Genomic DNA, 22370 nt, shown 5'->3' with positions numbered 1-22370 from the left:
AAGAGAGGCACTCTATCGAACTGGTCAGGCACAATATAAGAGGCAAGACAGCACTGTCAAAGTAGAGCTCGCATTCTCCTCTCTGATCGACTCTGTTTTAGCAGTATGAGAGCAAGGGAACGTGTTGATTTGCTGAGTATGACGCATCTTGGTTCTATGATACTAATTACGCAAGAGTGCCAGCAAATTTGAGGATTGCTGCTGAGATAAGTCGCAAAGACCCACTCCAATACATTATACTTTTCACTGGTTTTTACAGTGTAACACAATTGAGCATTAATATAATTAACACTGGATGAATGGTCAAAACATGGTCGGCATCTTATTCCCAGAGAGCCAAACCAGACTGTCCAAACAAGTTCTAAACATCGTTCAGCCAACACTACGCAATCCACAAACACATCTCCATGTTAATAAACCTGTTTACGAAAAGTCGTTGAAACACCTCTGGTGACTTTTAACGGGTTACTTAAATTTAAAAAAAAACCCCATATACTTCCCACTGTCTACCTGGTGCCCTCTTTAAGTCCGGAGTTTCCCCGCGCCACCCTGTCCTCACGGCTAGAGGCGGAGGGGGGCGGCTTTCCTCGCTGATTGGTCTGGATTCCCACAAGAGTTGCAAGGGAAATCCTAAGGGTCAGGTTATGCTTGAAGCAGAACTCAGTTTTTACAACGTGTTGCAATCAAATGTGTTTATATTTTTCAAGAGAGGGGGAGACGCCGTTTTAATAGAACGCCACATCTTTTATCCGAACAGTCAGCTCACTCCTGAGAATTTCATAGTGTACTCTTCTGTCTGTTCACATGAAAGTGACAGAAAATAGTTCGTGTAAGAAGGAAAAAAACCGAGAGTTGAGAGAGAAGTTTGAAACCCTCGCTTTCACATTCTCACCTCCACCCTGCTCGCCCAATCATCCGGCGTGAAGTGGGTGTGAATGCAGGACTTCTTCAGTTCCGGAAAGTTACATAAATGATTGGACACAAGAACCCCCTAATCTGACATCAGAAAGGTGCGGGGGGATTCTGACCCGCCCTATTTGAGCTCCCTAACACAGCACTTTAGCTTAAGGGGTCTAAGGATGATTCAAACACACAGAACCCAAAATAGCGGAACAACAGAGAGCAAAAAACAAGTGAAGCCAACCACTGTAGCGAACTCCAACTCGAGCAACACTACAAACGAGACCTCACACCGTATAACCACCAAACCTGGGCAGCATGTTGCTTCCAGCTCCCTTTTTACAGCTTGGTAAAGCTTATTCCTTTTTAAATTGTGGTACGCGTTCACTTGCCTACAGCACGACTATGTACGGCAACAACCCCCACTCGTGTCCTTTTATCCGTTCTCGCAAACTGTTCCTCAGCACTATTCAGTCTTTTTCGGTTGTGATCCAATACGATGTTAATTGGCTTTATAGGTTTCATGCTTGGACATCCCTTCAGGCACTCCCATTGACGGTTTCGTCAACTCGCGACGCTATCCCTTAGTCTTGAAAATTGTGACATCTGTCAGGACAATCTTCTAAGTCTTATAGCATTCTTTTGGAATGTATTTATATGGTAGAAACTGGCCATCCAGCGCAGAGCATGCTAAAACACTACACAACAGAAGAGCTGCAGTTTACGCAAATTTAGCTGCTTATCGTTAACAAGCCCCCTCAGCGACACAGTGCAGGTTCCAACTACACACGTACCATCCCGAGGGCGTACAATGTTAGGTACCAATGTACAAAAAAAGAAATTGAACCTTTAAACCCTTGCCTGGCTGCTTTGCTGGTAGCAGTTTCATCACCTAATCACAGACACACACAAACACAGCACTTACCTCCAACCCTGCTGACCTAACAACAAAAAACACAGAAACTGTGTTTTTGAGTGCGTCCTAGACCACTAAAGCCAAGTCGCAAGCTGTTTCCGTGTTAGACCTCAGCACTACCAGCAGGCCTCCGATGCACACACGACAGAACGCCCCATCACTCTCAAACCATACATAGCTCGTAGGGCGAGGCGGAGCGGGCCTTTCGGTCTGACAAGAGCGCTCCCACAAAAACATTTGCGCTTTAGACGCACAAGCCTCGATAGCTCTCGGCCAGGCACAGCCGCCTTGAGTGGACCGAACGCCGAGCGGGGAACACAGGACGTCCCCCTTTGCCTGCCAGGGGCTTCTGATGCAGAGACAAAAAATGCGAACTTTCCGCTAGAACACAGACCACCTACGCACCCACAAAGCTAAAGTCTGTGTGTTATGCCCTGAGCACTGTATCCCACACACAAGCTAACACACAGAACTGCACAGCCCTACTTATAACACTTCGACCTGACACCCAACTCTAGGCACGCTTCCACATCCACTCCCTGCTAAGTCTCATCCAGAGCGTTACTTAAGGTGTGACCTAAAGCCCCCTCCGACATTTTCAGGCCAAACAGCTCACCGCTCTGAGTCTGTGGAGGCGTCAATGACAGTGCATAGAAACCCGGGCCGCCGGCGTCCGGCCCTTGCAATTAGCCGCCACTTTCTTACTCGCTATGACGGACCGCCCCTGCGCCGCCGAACCGGCCCCACAGCGCAGCGGCCGCGGCCGCGGCCCGCCGCCCGCCAAAGCGCCGGCGCCCCCACCCAACCCGGCCGCCACCAGGGCGCCCCCACATGTCGCACCCCCCGCAGGCCCCCAGCGCCGCGCAGCCCCCTCCCTAAGCCCAGAAGCCTATAAACACTCCTTTTTCCGCCCTCCCGCATGGCACATCCCCGCACCTCGGCGCTCAGACCCCACCCCGCGACCCCCAACCACGCAGCGTACGCTAGCGGCGCCGTGCTTTATCCCTGCCCCACGCATCCCCGCGCGGCTGCAGTTTACAAGCTTACGCACTCTTCATCATGTCACCGGCATATTTGCCCACTTCTAGGCTGCCCAACACAAGAACCAGTCGCCTCTTCCTGTGGTTCAGATGCTATGCAACAACAAGAGTATTGAGCGCTGGTCGCTTCTGTCGTCTCGGTACTCAAGGTCAAGCGCCATTCATTTCCTAGCTCCAAAGCACACAGAAATAACATATTTCCGCTACTGATTGTACATAGATCATCGCAATTCAGCATGGCAGCACCGGCCAAGCCACCCCGAGAGTGGATCTGTCCATACCAGGCCGAGGGACTGGGAAGCATTAACGAACAGATAAACCCGAGTGGGGCCGCACTGAACCTGCTTCCCCATCCTGAGGTAACCGGAGTCTCGCTGGGAAACACCCGCTGCAACACGCACAACCATAAACACCACCGCCTGCAACAATTAGCTTGATACAATCCATCACCTTCAGATGATCCAAAATTCCGAATCCAGAAAGAATACTTTCAATATGCGAACTTAGCCCGGTAGTCACATCGCAGCCACAACCACCACTTCTTCACACCTGCCACACGCCCACCCCCACCACACCCCTTTTTTCTTTTTTGCGGCAAACATGCAAAACCACTTCCTGCTCGATTTTACTCGGTTCAAAGGTGAGGATTTCATTTTAAGCTATTCCCGCTCATCAACAACAGCACGGTTGTGAACTAAATGACCTCACACACACAACAGCACCAACAAAACACACACATCCACTTTACACCACCGGAGTAACACAGGCAGCATGTCGATCACCACAAAACAGTACCCATCGTCAACCACACCAACCACATCATAGAATCCACACACACATTTCTAATTTACCTCACAGCAAGAACCATTTGGGAGTTGCAAACTTCACTTCATCCATCCGTCTGAACATTGTACTGTAATATGATGGGAGACTCTTTTTCCATCACTCTGTCCTCTCTGATTGGACCATTGCCATGTCGGTGGGTGAGAGATGAAAAGGAGGAGGAGTGGGAGGATCCGAAGTCTTTCTTCAGGGTTTAAAGCTTGCTTCACCCACTCACGGTGAACCGTTGTATGCAGGAAATGTTTGTGAATGTGTTGGTTTGTGTAGAAGTAGTACAACCTCTGCCATACATATTAGTAATTTCAGGGATAAAATATAACTCAATGACGATTAACGAAAATATCCCATCTATTGTATGCGGCCAATCAGTAACCCAACATTAGCAAGCATTAAAGTGCACGCATCTATATTTTCCCTCATTCACAATGTGGGATGTCAAGACCACAGATGAAGGCTTCTTTTACCATATTCAGGCTTTAAAGAAACTACTTAAAAGTGCCGCCGCAGAGGGTTAAAGGAGTCTACAGCATGAGTCGGCAGGTTGGGAGGCTGGAAGGTTTTGGAGAGGAAGCTGAGACAGGCTGGCGGCTGGCTGAGTTTGTTGTCATTCTGAACACAGAGCCGAGAGTGAGCTGGTGTCTGCTGGAGACGGCAGGAAACCAGAGAGCAGACAGGGAGCAATGGAAAGGACAGAGGACAAGCTCTATAGAAAAGAAGTTGAGTGAAAGGGATTGAAGACAAGTGAGCGGCATAAAGGAAATCGAGAAAGGCGACTGATGGACTAAGCCAGCCACGAGCACACGAGAAGCCATCTTAGTGGTGTGTTAATGAAGAAAATGCCAAAAAGTGCAAGGACGTGGATAAGAGGGACACTTTCTGGTTGTCTGGGGGATAAAAGACTGAATGGAAGTGAGGCAAAGATACACCCAGGCACCTGTTGCACTTTAGAGAGACCTAGTTGTGATAGGCTGAGTCATGGGCTGATTGTCAGTCACAATCTTTTTAATATCGCGCCGACAGACACATCCATTACGTCAGCACATTCAACTAACTAGGGGCAACCTGATATCACAGAGATAGTGCAGTAGCATATAAATTAAAAATTTTACTTTATTCAGCTCTTACCAGCAACTCTCTATGCAAATACATTTCTAGAACAGAAAGAAAAGAATCGACTTCAACTTACCAATCATTAATGAGAGAAGCTTCTGGACCTTGGAGCTTACCCCGACAACTCTGTACAGCCCTTGGTCATTAATACCTGATAAGTAATAATAATAATGATGAAAATTTATTTGCATAGTACCTTTTAAAATAAAGTTGCAAAGTGCTCTATGTGGAAAAGAAGACACAACGTGAATAACAAAAAAAGAAGGCAAACAAAAACAATGAAATAAGAATAAGGAAAGAATATTATACACACACAACAACAACCCTGTGTGTGGGAAGTATACAGCAGATTCATGACTCTATCCTAAGAATTTGAACCAAGTTCAGTGAAACAGATAATCATTTGCATATAGAAATATTGAGAATGTTGAGAGGGACTAAACCAAAACTGATGAAAATTTTTTTGACTGAAAAAGAGGTCAGATAAGCATGGAAGCTGAAGCTAATTAATAAGAACTTTAGAGCTATGCAATGAAAGGCATTAGTATTATCTACAGTACACGCACGCTGCCTGCAGTATCTGCCAGTCAGCTTTTTGTTTCAATACTGGAGCAAGTCTGCCCCCTTGTGTACAGACCAGCACACTGCATCCATGTTACCTGTTACTATCCACCAATTCCAATGTTAAACTTACCTACATAAGTCACCTTGTAATTCTCTCAACTAAGCTTTTCAATATTTACATATCTGAAGCTCACCTCTCGTCTCTATGGCGCTGATGGAGTTCTTCACAAAACTTAAACCCACATCATCCAGCTGGGCATCAACTGCAGGTGGGAAAAACAAACAAACCTTGTGGTGAAGTGCTGCTCTCGTGAAACTTAATGACACTCTTTCACAGATACAAAGTCTGGGTCAGCTAGCCTACTTACTTCCTCGTTCTTTAGAAAAAGTCCTCCCAAGATAGTGTCCAATCTGTTAAAAAAAACAACAACTCTTTATTGCTTTTTAAAGTTGATCAAGTACTTAAGCCTTGTGGTATACAGTGAAGTGCACACATATAGAAGTATATTAAACTAAAAAGAATTGCCTTCTCTAAGACAGCAGTTAAACAGAACAGAATACAGTATTGCTACATGAGCCAAGTGTGAGTGGTAGATGATGACATAGTATAGGCGGCTGACTCACAGGGTCCTTCCCACCCATGGCCTGCATCCAGAACTTCTGGTCATCCTCTGACAGAGCTTGTACTGTTAGCACCGTCCCTGGCCTGGGGAAGAGCCATACGACATCAGCATGAGGCAAAGCATTAGAGCTCCAGTACAGTAAGGCATTAGGAGATGTCAGTGTCAATATAAAACATCAAATCTGTTTAGAAATCTTTGGGAAAAAAACAACACCCTCTGCCAAGGGCACTTGCACCTTGGATTTGCAGTAACTACAAATATGAGCCCCATTAGTCATGCCAGCTGGTTTATGAGACCTACAATCATGTGGGACCAGATGGATATCAAGTTACTCATCCCAATCAGAATGGATGTGTGTTCTCAAATTTCCTTACTAAAACTGGGGTATTGCTCTTCTATTAATACTACAGAAAAGGGGTAGGGCAGAGTTAAGTTGTGTGACAAAATGAGGTATCTATTACAGGAGGGCACAGCAGGGTGTGACAAATCCTCCCAGCTAAGTGTGTGAGGGCAGCCCACCAAGACAAATCCTGCTGGCCTGCCCTCTGCAATCCAAAACAAGGTAAATTGTAATCAGCAATTATGCTCTTTAGCAAGATTTTTAGCAAAACTGTTACGGTGGAATATCACAGTAAATAATCGATGTGCTCTGTAGCCGCTATGGAAAAGGCACAAGAGAATAGTTCAACCAAGAGTCATCCTTAAGAATAATTTAAAATAAAGTGTTTCACTTGTGATATAATGTAAAATGATACCGTCAGCTATGAGCATATCATATCAAGTGTGTTTGAGAAACAGTTATGTACCGATCTGTTATGTCGAGTTCTAAACAGAACCTCCTGTCCAACATGTCTGTCGTTTTGCGAACACAGGATTTGAGCGTGACAGACTCTATCTCACCCTGAAAAAACAAAAACAAAAACAAAGGACTCAGCAAAGGGAAAGATCGCATAGAGAACAGGGTTGAGATATCATAAAAATTGTTTGGCATTTATAACCCACTGCTCCATATGTTCTGACTACTCACATTCTTCCCACCAGATCTGTGGTCGAAGGTCACCATGTGCAGGATCTTCTGCTCTTTGACAAATGTGCAGTAGCGCTTGACCCAACTTGAACCAAAGGGAGGTGGCCCTAGAGAAACAAGGCACAGATGTGACACATACATTCAGTATTGCTTATTGCAGCAGTATCAGGGAAGACATGTGCAATGACAATGTGTGTCAGAGTGGAGCCAAAAAAAAAGTAAAACCTAAAATGTGCTAACTTTGCTTTTCAGATGCATAACGCTGAATCACTGCTACTGCTGGTTTAAACATGCATTTTAACTTCCATGCTCTGCTCACAATAGGGATGAAAGGAAATTACTAGTCTTTCCAAACTTTCCTGACACAATAACTCTTTACATAACGTTACTGACAACCTACAGATAAGATAAAGTCTTTTTATTGTCATTTTCACAGTATATACAGCATTTACAGCATTTAACATACATGAAATAAAACTTGTCCTCTGCATTTGACCCATCCTATATACATTACTATATACATTAGGAGCAGTGGGCAGCTGTAGTGCTTAAGGGCACCTCGGCAGTGCCTAGAAGGTGAAACTGGCCCCCTTTCCAGCTACCAGTCCACACTCCATACTGTGGTCTTTTGGGCTTGAACCGGCGACCCTCCAGTTCTCAAGCCAAGTCCCTACACACTGATATGTTTTAATGTGGGGCAAAACTGCTCCACTTACACACTTTTACAGGAGGTTGTTGTGTATTTTTGCCATGACTAAATTGCCTCACTGCAGTGTATGTTATGAATGGGTGTAATATGACACCCCAAATTAAAACACATTTGAACTATATAAAAGGTCTTACGTTTTTCTTGTACATAGAGATAGCCTTCACAACTGATAGGGCTGGTCTGTCTGTATTCTTGTGGTGTCTCCCTGATCCTTTTCATCAGCTCGTACACTTCAGACCGCGCGCCCTCAAATCGACTCCTTGTCTGGGAGGGAGAGGAAGTAACACACACACACACACAACAGGAAGTCACTTCCTGATACTTAATGGTTAAATAATGAGAAAACTTATGAGCTTTTCTTGGAAACCCCTTATATCTCCATGAAATCAATTGAATGATTAGTAGCGATCTAAAACTGAATCAATCGAAACAGAAATAAGAACATAATGGCACTTCAGAGTAGGGGAAACCAAAACGATGGAGATATGATGTTAACAAGTGGCTGAAGAAGTAAAACACGAAGCAGAGTCAAATAGTTGGTGGCTAAATCAAAACAAATCAAATCAAGGCAAGTTAATATTGGACTTGCATCTGACAGGTAGAGAGTGAGGACTCCAGTGGCCCATGATGCTCTGTCTTTAGCTTTAGTAGCTTTGTTAACTAGGAAATGATTTGCTAACAGGTTAGCCATAGGAACATGACTCTGGAACCTTCATGTATTACACTCAAGACCTTTTCTGTTCTTTGTGTCGAACAAGAACACACAAATACTATACAAGCAGTTGCTGTCATAGTTAGAATCATCAAATTACAAATATGATAATAAAATATTAACATTCCTTACATTCTGAATATTGATCTGCAGTGCTCTTTTATAATGGTCAAAGTCCTTGGCGAGCTCGAAGCCCTGGTGATAAAAGGTGAAGACTGTCTGAAAGAAGGCCAGCATCTAAAAGGGTCACAGGAAGAAACAGATAAGAGATGTTAAAAAGAGTCAGCAAGTCAAAGAGAAACTCATATCAAAACACTAAGGGCAGAGAAATTATCACATTATGCCAGAATATGATAGGATTGTTTAGTCATTCTCAAGTAAGACAGAAACCTAACCCCCTGTGACACATCCTATATTGCCTTTTGCTTTTATTAATGTGAAAGACAAGCCACGTTGGTGCTGACATGCCACTAAGGCCAGTTACTCACCGGTTCCACACACTCAAACTTCTTTCTCTCTTGGATCTCCTGCAATTTGCACACATAGTCCAGTGACTCCTCCTGAAAGTGCTGCCTCATGGCATCCACCTGGATGTCTGCCTGGGGAGGTGGAGAACACACACCGTGATGATTATAAGGACAGGTAGATGCATGGAAGCAAAGAACAAGAGCACTTTTTCTTTTTATGGCATTATATTCTTACATCCATCACTTATACCTGCTTTTCCTATACAGGGTTGTGGGCAGGTTGGAGCTATCACAGCTTACATTTGGTTGAAAGGCGGGGTACACTGAACTTAGTAGTGTCTTTGATGTCACAGGGCTAACATGTATAGGCAGATGGAACACCCAAACCTACAGCTGTGGGCAATTTAGAGGTGCCACTTAATCTACAGTAATCTGCAAGTCTTTGGACTGTGGGAGGGAACCAGAGCACCCAGGGGGCAGATTTATACACAGAAAAGCGCCTGTCAGTCAGGGGGGAATTTGTTTCCTTCTTGCTGTGAGGTGACAGCATTAACCAGTTTGCCATCCCAAACTTATTAGATGTATACAGTCATTTTATATACTATATATAATAGAATATAATTGCGCTTAGTTGAGTCAGGGGCTTTCTGTTGGTTACAATCTCACACCAGTGTGGAGGATTTATTGACATCTAGCGGTGTAGTTCTTCGCTTGAACCTCACCTTCCAAGAACAAAGGACAAACTACTGTGGCTGCAAAATGTGCCAAAAACCGCCCCCATCTAGAGCCAGTGTTTGTCCCTGCTGGACTACTGTAGAAACATGGTGGGTCAACATAAGAGACTCCATGGAAGGTGACCTGCGGTGTCTATAGATATAAATGGACCATTCTAAGATGAATGAAAACATAACAATTCTTTTTTCAGGTTATTATTCACTAATGAAAACGTACCTATGAATATTATATTCCATTTCTGCTGATAGACGCTACTAAATCTTACACACTGAATCTTTAAGTGTAATGAGTGGTATACTTTCCTACTACAGAAAGACTACTGATGGTGTCCTTTCTTTCTCAATGTCAACTACTGATTAATAATTATTTATTCACTTTAAAATGGGCAAGATCGAAGTTCATATGCTGCTTTTCATAATATATGCTGGTGTTCATTGAGATCATTAACAACTGATGCGGTGTTGATGAAGTTCATGACTCCTGTGTCTGTGAACGAATCACAAGGTCTATTTATTCAAGTCTGATAGGAATCCGTGTTGGTACCACAGACCCTTGAGTCACAAAGAACAGAACAGCCTGTGGTCGTAATGTCAACATTTTTAAGTGTCCTCTCTGGTTGGTGTATACAACATATGGGTAAGCCTTACATGGCTACATGGCATTGCTTTGCATGGCATTGCAAACGACTTGTTAAGGGAGAGGTGGTGGTGCAATGGATCACAGTGGAACCGTACAGTCTGACCCCCATGATAACTCCTCTTTTTTGCTGATCCAAAAAACGATCCAATCCGTGACTCAAAACCGTGAATCACTCCGAACTTTGAGTTTTGTGATCCATTGGACCCCTAGTGAAAAGCTACTAAATTCTCCACAATTTAAAATGTCCATGTCATGCTACTATGGCATGGATTGTTAGCGAAAACTACAATACAGCAACCAGGTTTGACCTTGGTAGAACAGCCACAGCTGTGAGTACACATTTCCTTTCCAAACAAGCCAGGAAAACTGTTGCTTCAAGGCACGTCAGTGGAAACTTGGTCCAACCGGCTTTGCAGCGAGCTTCTTCCCCAAGGCACCAAAGACAAAAAACTAAAAACAGGGATTCTCAAACTAAACAATATTCCTTTTTCCATTCGTTTTGCTATCATTATACATTTTTATTCAGCATGTTACATATCTGTCAGAGAGTTCAGGCAAGGATAAATACCTCTTGTAGCTGTGGTTCTTTCTTCTTTGCTGACATATTCAGAAGCTTTTCCAGAGAGCTGTAGTACTTCTCTGTTTCTTTCTCATACTTCTTTCTTTCCGCCTTAAGAAGGTACAGTGGAAGGAGTAGAAACATGTAAGGAGAACAAAGTACTGGATTATTCTTGGGGACAAAGGAATCAAAGCCATGTGCATAGTACAATTCATATACTATTAGCATCCCACTGTAAAATACAGAATTTTTAACAATCATTAGGGTACATCAAGCATACAAACACATCTGCTGAGAGCTATAAAACATATTGGGAAGTGGAAATAAACCATTATACATTACCCTAACTATACCAAGATGATCTTTCCTGAACTTCTCCAGGGGTTTCATTAAGGTTTCTGTGATGTTTCTCATCTAGACAGAGACAGAAGTCATAACAAAGCTTTCATTATTGCTCAACTCAATGACAAATCCATTGATATTTCATATGACACAACACCATTTTCAATTCTAAGTGTTTGTTGACTGCAGTCAAGACTCTCTAGAGGTCTGTAGAGGTGCTGCCTTTTGATTGATGCCCTATTGGCCTTGATACATAAAATACATAATTTAAATTACATAACTACTATTCTAAAAACATCATTGTCTTCCAATAATGTATTAATAATGTCAAAGTATTTTTCCTCATTCCTTCCGTTCTTCTGCTCTGCTGACTGCAGGACATGTCTGCGCTTGCATGTTCTTGTTACTTTTTCTTACCTTGCACTGTGATGTCATCCCACTTTACTGAGTGCAGTGCTGTGCTGAGCAGTGTGTTTACCATTATGGTCTGAGACTAATGCTAAAACAGTCATCTCAGTCAGCCAGTGATGATGGGCCAACTCCCTAACCTCAGACACTACGGACAGACATTACAAGAGAAAGGCTGTTTATAGGAAGTCGCAAGCACTAAATTGTGCATCCCTGTTTAAAGAAGAAGAATGTTTTAGATGTATTTCTTTTGAAAGAAACTAAAACTGACCATCAGGCCTACTGCTTAAATTAAAATAAGTCTTCAAATGAGGAGTTTTAACAAGCTTCTTTTGGTTTATAAATTAGCAACTTGCACAACAATGCCTGATGCAGAAGCTAGTTTCTGGTGGTATGTTGTAATAGGCAATATTGTCTTGGTATTTAAAGCTTTGGTGTAATAATCCGGATATGCACTTCTGTCCTCTGTGCAACCACTCCCAGGCAGGTGCTGTGACAGTGACCCTTAGACAGGCACAATGGGAGGGAACTGTTTGAACACTATCAAGACTTATCTACCCTTAGGTTTGTCTACTAGATGACGCGTCTGTACTGCATGTTGGAGAAAATTATATCACAAGTGCCTGTCTGGATCTCTGGTGGATGATAGAGTTAGACATTTAGAGGTGCATGTACCAAATCTGGGCCATAATAGGTGTAGGCTGGTTGGAAATGCACACAATGAAGGAGTACACAGATAAACAATTCAAGTGCAATACACCAACAGACAGACAGACAGATAGATTGATAGATAGCACAGACAGACAGATAGACAGACAGACAGACACAAAAGTATTTTCCCTGGATTTCAAGCAGGTTCTGACTGGTTGTTCTCACCATCAGCTCTCTTTGGTCTTCTAGGTTCTTGAGGAATGAGGAGAACTCCTGCAAAGACTCATCTGAAGAAAAAAAAAATAAAATAAAATCAAACAGTAATAAATGCAGTAATTTTGCTTCACTGTAGCCCCCCCCCTCCCCTCTCTCTCTCACACACAGACAGACATGGCCTAAAAGACATTATGATTATCAGTTGTTACCATCAGTTACCAAAATTTGGCTTTTAATTTGCTGGTAGAGACAGAACCATAAACAAACATTTAAAGTGCATGTGTACAATGTCTGTGTGGTGGTGACAAAACTAGTGGTTAGTTTCCATCATGTGCGAGGCCATACCCACACTTACCGATACACTTTTCATCGTCTGTCTTTGCATCTCCAATGTACTCAAACTGAAACTCTCCCAGGCACTGAGCAAACTTTCGCTGTGCCATACCCAGCTCTGAAAGAAAAGATAATCATATATAAAAACCATTACAAGGATTTAAAAGAGGCAGAATTCTTAATATATTATACTGATTACACTGTATGGTGTCAAGATCAACTAGACAAACACATTTTACTGAAGAACAAAAAATTCAGATTATGCAGACAACAATTCCTTACCATGTTCATCATAAAATACTGTCCTACGAAATAATTTGTAAAAAAGTAACACAATATAACTATAAACCATCATGAAAAGTAGGTCTGCATCACACAGAGTTAACTACTCTGCAAACATCCTGTTTGTCTACAGTCTGCTACATCCTGTTGCACATCAAACCCTGGCACACCATGAGGGCAGGTGCCACAGGTGAACGCAGAGAGCCAACTTTATTACATTATCTGTGTGCAAGTCATAGCTTATACAAACAAACGGAAAAGAAATAGCATAAATGATGCTACCAATGTATAAGCCATACATTTGATAACCCCAGAATAAGTTCATAGGGTTGTTTAATAAAGGCAAACTATGATATATATTTTTTTTAATTTTCAAGATATATGATAGTATTTAGCTTAACTAATAAATGTAATGGAATACAATTTCAGTCAAAACTAACATTACATACACAATACCACACATTCTTTTGTTGTAATTTACAGTGTGTAAATGTATATCTATAGCCCTGATGACATACAGAAATGCAAACTTAATATCAGTGAAATATGAGAATGTATTGGCAACACCTCAGGCCAGCTGTAACATGGGTGACTGAGAATACATGCTCCTCGATCTGCATTAAAACAATTTCAGACTTTGAGAGGTGGATAAATGCTGTTTAACTGCACCCTTCTCTACACCCCTGCACAATAGTAAACACAGTAAACCATCTATTTCCAAACAGTGAAGAGATTCCATGAGAGGGGATCTCCGGCCCACGGCAGTCCCCTGGGGAAGCATGCAGGGTATTTTAAGACTGGAGCTATGAGCAGTATACTGGGGAGCAGTGTCATTGGATTTGGCACAAAGCTAGGACCCTATAGGGAGCAATCAACTGAGCAACACCACAATATAACTGTGACACTGCTGAATATCTGCAACTGCTACAAAGGCACTGGAGAGCTAGCTGCAACTAATGATTCTTTTTTATTGTCATTCCAGAAAATATTTTAAATGTTTATAAGTTTAAAAAATGCTAATAATACTTAAAAATATCTAAAGTGATAGTGATTATTATGGATTTTTATTCCCTCATTGTTGCGGTTGACTAAATATTCAGAATAATTATTCATCTCCTGGGTAAACTATACTTGCAAATCAGAGTTTTTTTGTTGGATGTGTGAAATTTGTTTGGAAAAAGCATGCTATCTATGAGCATGTTTACATGCTAATGTTAACAGCATGGTAATATGCTAAATGTTTCATGCTGTTTCATCAACATTTTAAGATCCAATAGTTATCTAACATGTAACGTTATGTAATGTTAACATGCTAACTGTACGCATGTCAACCATCAGCCAGTGTCAAACCAGACAAATGTAATGTATATCCATGGCTATCCTGCTACTTATGCACTGCAGGATTTCTGACCAGTGTGTGTACACATGCTATGGATTAAATCTGCCGTAGGGCCCAAAGCCCAAACATGTGAGAGGTGTTGGACAATGTCTGCCTGAGCCTGGTACAAAGGGCATCGCTTCTGCCTCAACTGTTTATTTCAAACCGTTTGTAATCCACCGCTGGTCTTCAGCTCAATCTTAAACCTTTACAATTCCAAAGAAAGATGGTCAAACCAAACACCTGTGGTCGATTCCTTCAGCTAATTTGTCAGTCATAGAACTACAGGAAGCAAAGGGATGCAAACTATACAATGGGACAGGTTGTGTATCAGAGTATTTACAATTGTTTGTTCTTTGACTAGGTCTTTATATAGCACTTGGAGGAAATGTTCTTTCTTTTCTTGTGGGTGAGGTAATTGTTGGCTTTAAGAAATTGAATGTTTAAACAGCAAAAGAAATGCAAAAAGCATTGTGCATAAGCACACAAAAAGCAAGCTCCTTCTCTAGTAAAATCACAAATCAGATACAGCTTTTTGTCCACAGGAAGGTAGAAAATATATTCTAATGACAGTAAGCAAAACAAAGGGATTAATGACTTGTTTATGGTTCATAACAGCTCATTTCTTGGCTCAAGAACATCTGCCAGACACAGCACAGACCTAAGTTTAGATCATTAATCCAGAATGGAGAGGGTCTACATTTGTCCTTTCCCCAGATACCACATAGACTTGGTAAACAAAAAATAGGCCACTGACTCTGACAAACAATAGCAGTAGACTGTCAAATCCTCTGACTCTGGCACCTCTTTAAAGACAGTATTTTGGAGAAGTCAGTTGGTATGGGAGGAGTAGTATGCAACGCTTTATTATTGTTAGCTTATAATCAGATGTGAGCTATTGCAATAATTCATTAGACAATCATTTAGAGTAGAAAATTTAGATATATTATAAACTTGTGTCAACCACACTAAATCATTTTGGAGCTCATACCAGGAATACACTACTAATGAACTAAAAGCTTTTCACTTTTTGGTCAAAATGTTTCTGTCATAAAGGTGACTTCTAGCTCGTGTAAACACAACCTGATGAACTGCTATGTGGGACTATGTAAGTAGGGGTTACGGGCATTATTTTCAAAATAAAGGTATGGCAAATATAAGCCTGTCAGGTCATTATTTTGGGAGCAAACACTGAACATAGCAATTTTCTTTGAAGTGACTGAAAAATCTTGAAGGAATCTAAACCACACAGACAGCTACAATCCAGACCAGGGTGTGCAGGTCCATAAAAGGTGACTCTGGTCACTTTTCTAAGCTATAGTCCTTAATTTGCAAGAAGACTGCAGACAGCACAAACAATCCTATATTGGCATGGTCTATAACGAACTCTGTAATCTTATCCAGTACAGTAAGCAGGATGTAGACAAGTCATACAGAGCATGGATTTCGTTGGATTTAGCATCCTATTCCTCTACTAGATTTAAACTGGTAGGCTTTACCAATGTGTGCATGACTGGATGCAGGCTTCCAGTGCTGACTGCACCACTACGATCATATTTCACCACTGCTTGTGTTTTTATTGTCCACTTGTCAAACACAATAAGTCTATTGTAAGGTAGAGCCCTTGAGTGGTGAGATATATACTCACCACCAATGAAACACCGTCATGCCTTTTCACTTTTACATTTTTCTTTCTCCTTACCCGTTTACTTTTTTTTTGACAAAGTGGCATAGAGACAGCTCAGCTTTATCAGCATAAAAACCTCCTTACAACAGGCCACTAACATTATATTCAAACAGAGAATTGGGATCTCAAGAGCCCCCCCCCCAGTTCTACAGAGAATGTTAGCATCTTTCAGCAGATTAGTTTGGTGTTACTCTCTTGGTTAACCTCACTCTGTGTTGTTTCCTGTTGCAGCTATTTTCAGCACCACTGCCCCTAAGAGGTTGAAAAAAAATCTTACTTACTGCTGTTACTACTGCTTCAACTAATAATGAAACAATCTTTTGTTCAGATTGTTTCTTTCTGCCTCTGCCCCAGGTGCCTTTGAATTATGGCTTTCCCAAGGCGTGATCTTAGGCCTCTTGCGGTTTTCCACGACTTTACCCTATCTTAGGGTCGTAATTTTGAAAATATAACATTTAGTGTAATCGCTGTTACTCAATAGTCTTTGTTTGCTCTTCTAACGACCCTATATCCTGGTGACACTAAGAGTGACCAGGTTTCTCCAGTCTGTGGCTCTCTATGCTTTAAAGCAGTAAATCAATGCCTTAAACGTTTTATAGGAAAGCAATTTCAGAGGTTGTATATTGTTTTACTTTATGCTCTCATGTCTCTACTATTTGTGTCGTTTCTAAGCAATCATTTTTCACTTCTGCATATTTTCCATGCATGCCAGACAAGAATGAAGCTTCAGATACGGCATGTGTTTATGTTATGAATAAAAAGTACACGTCTTGTTATTAGTCGTAGTGTGTGACGTTCTGTAATGAGTTACATTGTTAAATTGAGCATCAAAAACACTAAACCTTCAAGTCTCACCCTAGGCTGATGGATAATCAGTGACGCTTACGGAGTCATTGTTAGTCATCTGCAATGCTCAAAATATCCCAAAACACACATGAATGTAGAGTGGAAAGTTCAGCAGCTCCCCTAGATAGTAAAAACATGTTTTGACAACATTACATTGAACCTTGACACACCTTAACAAAGCTTCAACACACAGTACTGTGTCTGACGTAAGGAGGCAGTACCCAGGGGCAGTCACTGTAATGTAAAAGGTAATGAAGAGCTGATGGTATTATGACAGTAAAAATCAATCCCATTCTAGCATTCTTCGAGGTGTGACAAGCATCCTACGACTTTTACTGCTACACTGCATAACATAACTAATGCAGTAAAATTGATGGGGTTATTGAATGTTGCCAGTGACTCAGGCATTGCTTTGCCATCTTTTTCATAATTTATTTACCAACTTTGTTTTGAATTTTTCTTTTTTATTATTCACATATAAAGGGAAATCTGCTCTTGTACATTTTACTATGGTACTTTATTAGAGTATTAAGGGTATCTTTTATCTCAGCAAAGATAGCATCAAGGCTCAGGTCACTGTGGACAATTAGTGTGTACTCCAAGAACAGTGATGTCAATGGATAGATTTGCAGGCTCTTTATTAGAGCCATATGTGAGCCTGGTGCACAAATCACACCCATCCACAATCTGATTACACAGGCTGCATGCATGTTGAACTCACTGCAGGGTGGACATTTAATATGAGAATATATGAGGCCAAGCTGTGTGGACTTCATTACATAAAACATGAAGAATGAATGTTATCCGGTTACATGAAGCTCCGGCATTAACCGACGTCAGGCAACATTCAGAGGAGAAAAAAACAGCAACAGCATTTGTGTTCCTGTGCACTGTCAATTGAAGTTAAAACAGCATAGATCAACTGGATACAATCAGTGGAGCAATAAACAAAGGCGTCAGATGAGAGGTCTGCATAGCAGATTGAAATGATAGCTGCTGTCCTAGAGGAAAGAACTATCACAAGATAGAAATACCTCGCACACACTAGGGCACACAAGAGTCCAAGGCAAAGGCTTCTCCTGCTTTTTGCCTTTTAAAGCAAGGCATTTCAGAGTAAACCTGGGAACTGTCAAACTTGGCTAGTTTCTCTGCAGAACGCCAGAGAACCCAGTCTACTGGCTTCAGTGTATGAGTAATACAGACCCCACCTTACATCTATCTGATATTACAGGCCAGACTGTTCTGTAACAGGAAAAATATGAGAAAATGCCCCTCTATGTGACATAAACATTGGTGCCCCTGTTCAGAAGAGGTGGGAAGAAAAACAAAGAGAACACAATGGGGAGGGTACTGGTTATTATGGAGCACCACAGACCTAAAGCAGACGCTGCTTTTTTCAACAGGACCGCTGTCACAGAAAGACAGCAGCAAGAAACATGCATCATGTGTGACAAAATAATCTTAACTCAGACCTTCACTTCCTAGCTTTTCAGTTTAGCTTTTTAAAAGCAAGTAAGTGCAGCTCTGAGTTGAGATTATTCTGCAACACAAACTGTTCCCAAAGTCAATAATGAACTAAATGAATGAGTTACTTATACTTAATGACATAAAACAGAGATGGGCAGCAAACCGTCAACTGAGAAGCCGATATGTTATGTTTGGTATTTTAATTTATGGCTTTAATAATGTGCTCTCTGATGATGACCTAAGGTACAAATATGATTATTGTGACAAAGCTATTTGACTTGCATTTACTATCTTGACACTTGAACTTACTTGGTATATTATAAGCTATGCAAGGAAAGACCCTCATTAAAAACTCCATGTTGATTGCAGGACACTAACTGCTACACTGTTTTCAGAGTGAACATCCAACAGGCTTCCAATGTACAGTGACAGATTGTTTTTACTGTCAATCCTCCTAAGCTGAATTTGCATTATCTATGCTTAAAACCTCAGGCTACTGAGACATTGAGCTTTACATGTCATATACAGTCATGCTCCAAAACATGACTAACAGCACATTTCAGTACGAAATAGTAATTTACAAAAACAAAGCGTGTTTCTAAGATAAAAAACTACCTGAACTTGTTTTCCACTTACTATATATCTTAGGGGTGTAAAAATATTCAACCTGAAATTTTGGTGCAGGACGTTCAGTTCAGTATTCCGATGTTCATTACGCCCTGTGACCATAACAACTACTATCAAAATAGCATATTTATGTCTACTACTTGCACACAGGGAACATAAATTCTAGAGCTCGAGCTTTACCCAGAAAGTTCTGGCAGTGCACCAGTTGTTGTCTGTCAGCCGTAGCATGTTAGTCAGCTTAGCTGGGTAAGTCAAGCTCATTGGGCAGTGATTAGTGTCAAACAGTATGCCGTCATTGTTCAACTGAAGTCAGGTATGTCTGTGGAAACACTTTAAACATGTCATTAACGATGGCATCATACCAATGTGACGATTAGCAGAATGAGAGAAAAACAGACTGACCCCCCTTCTCACTGTGGGCTGTGCCTCAGTAGAAACTAATGCTATAGAGTGTTTATCGCTGCAGATATGTGACCACAGTCGGACGTAGAAATGACTAAATTTAAGCATGTGGTGCTTGAGCCACACTACAATGTTCCTTCACGTGTGCATTTTAATCAGTACGTTGTGCCTTCCCTGTTAAAAGAGCACAAGCTGCACTTGTTAATGGAATTATCAACAGGCCTCTTTTGATGGAGCATTACTGTCATTTGTGTTATTTATTTGTGCTATTCATTTTTCTTAAAATGCCAGTATTTGAGTGCATTCAATTAAGAATTTAACAGAACTAATGAGCTACTGTTTACATTTTTCAAAATAAATGACCAAAATGACCCCGAAACCATGGTACACACTGAACTGTGAGTTCTGCCTACCGTTACACCCCTAGTATGTCTTAAAGCAGGAAACTGAGCATTGCACGTTCTGGCTGCTGCTGCAAAAGTTTTCCGCAAAACAAACCAGAAAACGTATGTATATGTCAAAGATCAGCAGCTGAAGATGTCCACAGTGTATTCACTGACGCCTGTTGGAGTGGTGTTTGTTATGATTTCTACAGTCTCATCACATGTGCCACTTAGGTCAGAGCTGTGCCTCGTCCAGGCCCGCAAAGAGCGTTTACATGCCGTGCCTTTCCACAGTCCTTCCTGTTCCACTCTCCAATCTTTTCCAGTCTGAATCCCTGCTCCACACTCGGCTCCCACCTTTGCCCTTGACAGAGCCTGCCCACCCATCCCCTCCCACAACCTCTCTTCCCCCTAGCTCCCTCCCCGCAAAGCATGCATTACTTCATTCATGACTTCCTGATCCTCAAAACAAGTCGATAGGGTGAGGCTGCGCTGAACAGTATCCTGTCACTAATGCCCAATCAAAGATACATTAGTATCTGGATATTCTATTATGTTCATGGCCAATAAGTTAAGAGTACATCGGTGCTTCAAATAGGATGCCACATTTGCTTGCACCAAAAAAGGAGCCCCAAAAGCATAGTTGTGTCATCAAGCAGTACACTATCACTGCTATACTAGGGCCTTGTTCTTTCTGGGGATGAAAAGGCGTTCCTCCCACATGACTTCACGTCTTGTGCTAATGCGATTTTAATGAAAGATTGTGATGTGAGTCTTTGGCAGAATCAGTAATGTGATTACAGAGAGCAGCACTGAGCCAAGGCACACCATGGCAGCTACTCTTAAACCTGTCTGCCAATGATAAAAAGACCTTCACATGGCCGGGGCTTAAAGCGGAACTGAAAGTGAAGAGGGGAGAAAAAAAAATAAAAATTTTGCTTTATGAGCCAATTGGTCAATTCACCAGAGGAAGTCCAGCTGTGGAAATGACTCTGATTGACCCCGCTACAACTCTGTAACTTCATGTTTCACATGATTGCAGCAATAACAGGACACTGTAGAACAAATACAACGGGGTGATGGGCATTGGCAAGATAATATACAAATAACAAGCTCTTTAGAAATGTAGAATTCATATTTTCTGCAGCAAATAAGAAATCAATGCATTTTCTAAAGACAACAGTGAGGGGTGATTGAGAGGGTACAGACAGGACACAGTTCCTGTGAAGGAAACCCTCTGAAACAGAAGCACATCTGCATGTTGCTCCTCTAGTGGGCACTTCCATGTCATGGCTCTCTGGCCCAGGAGCCTGCTATAAAGTTTCCTCTCAGAATCAAGGTCTTTCCGTAGTGGGACATCCTTCCAGTCGTAGGAGTGGAGGGAGTCACTGAAAGGGTGAGAACGGACTGGGATTTGGAGATCAACATTTGTCGTTTGGACAGTCCAAACAGCAGATCATTCAGCACATTTTATCATTCCACTCTTTAATCCACAGAAATGACTATAAATTATAGCAAAACTGAATCTGTCAAAGTTTACTACTGAACGCTAAATCAACCATTTTTGCAAGAGTGTTAGATCTCACGGTGAGGCTGGTTGTGACCAGCATAAATACAGAGGATTACACAGCTTTAGCTTCCCCAAATCAACTCCACTCATTAACAACTGTCTTAGCTCACAGGTTCCTCTGGTGAGGCTACCCTATCTACTTCAAAACTGCAAAACCACAAACACTGCTGGGCTACTTTGTCTGATATCTATGAAGAGCAGAAACCAAATACAGGCTCACACGCTCATGAGACAAGATTATCAGAGTAATGTCCAAGTAATAGGAGCTAGGCTGGTGCTGAGCTCCACACTAAGAGTGCATATTAACAACACTATTCATTTAGAATGTATTTATACTTGAGCTACAGCTAAAACTACTGTGAACTTTATAATAACACTACTTAGAAAGGCCTTAGAATAGCTTGAAAGTCTGCAGAAATAGCCTTTAAATTTGTGCAGTTTAATAATTTGATTATTTATAGAAACAGACTTCAACCGTAAAGTGTTGAAAGAACTGCACTCGTTAAATTGTAATCAAAATCATGATTGGAAATTGTGATTTCATTTGTCTCCTTTTATCATATGTTCTAGTCACTGGGAGCACAACATGTGGGACTGGTGGGAAGTAACTAAAGGCTGCAACTAACAATTATTTTCATAAATTTGATTTTTATTCTGCTTCAATACTTTGTCAGTCAATTGTTTCCTTACTCCCAGAGCCAAAGATGACTTCTTCAAAATGCTTGTTTGTGTTCAAACAACAAAAAACGCAAAATATTAAGTTTACTATCATAAACGAAATGCCAAGAATCCAGCAAATGATGGGCATTTCTACTCCTCCTGACTTAAGCAATTAATGGAAAACATACAGTTGACAGCTACTCAGCCCTGTTTAGCCTAGTAATGAGACTAATGAGATAAGATATCAAGGAAGGAAGGAGGAGGAAACTCTCTT

General features: G+C 41.6%; 1 protein-coding gene across 5 annotated transcripts in view; it reads right to left on the bottom strand.

Moving 5' to 3' along the window:
• The window catches only part of arhgap10 (Rho GTPase activating protein 10), a 54537-nt gene that overhangs the window by 28067 nt on the left and 4100 nt on the right, over nucleotides 1-22370 (bottom strand). For all 5 annotated transcript variants that reach the window (XM_035660840.1, XM_035660839.1, XM_035660841.1 and 2 more), the window contains exons 2-14: nucleotides 12817-12912; nucleotides 12471-12532; nucleotides 11187-11258; nucleotides 10854-10955; nucleotides 8933-9043; nucleotides 8577-8681; nucleotides 7867-7996; nucleotides 7024-7130; nucleotides 6803-6897; nucleotides 5998-6079; nucleotides 5742-5784; nucleotides 5568-5636; nucleotides 4886-4960 (exon numbers count right to left, since the gene is read on the bottom strand). In XM_035660840.1, coding sequence (XP_035516733.1) covers nucleotides 4886-4960; nucleotides 5568-5636; nucleotides 5742-5784; nucleotides 5998-6079; nucleotides 6803-6897; nucleotides 7024-7130; nucleotides 7867-7996; nucleotides 8577-8681; nucleotides 8933-9043; nucleotides 10854-10955; nucleotides 11187-11258; nucleotides 12471-12532; nucleotides 12817-12912 — 1149 coding nt within the window. The remainder of the gene's footprint in view (nucleotides 1-4885; nucleotides 4961-5567; nucleotides 5637-5741; nucleotides 5785-5997; nucleotides 6080-6802; nucleotides 6898-7023; nucleotides 7131-7866; nucleotides 7997-8576; nucleotides 8682-8932; nucleotides 9044-10853; nucleotides 10956-11186; nucleotides 11259-12470; nucleotides 12533-12816; nucleotides 12913-22370) is intronic.

The sequence above is a fragment of the Morone saxatilis genome, unplaced genomic scaffold (genome assembly GCF_004916995.1).
Source record: "Morone saxatilis isolate NCDOM2014 unplaced genomic scaffold, NCSU_SB_2.0 Contig17, whole genome shotgun sequence".
Taxonomy (NCBI): Eukaryota; Metazoa; Chordata; class Actinopteri; family Moronidae; genus Morone; species Morone saxatilis.
This window is presented reverse-complemented; position numbering and strand designations above follow the sequence as displayed.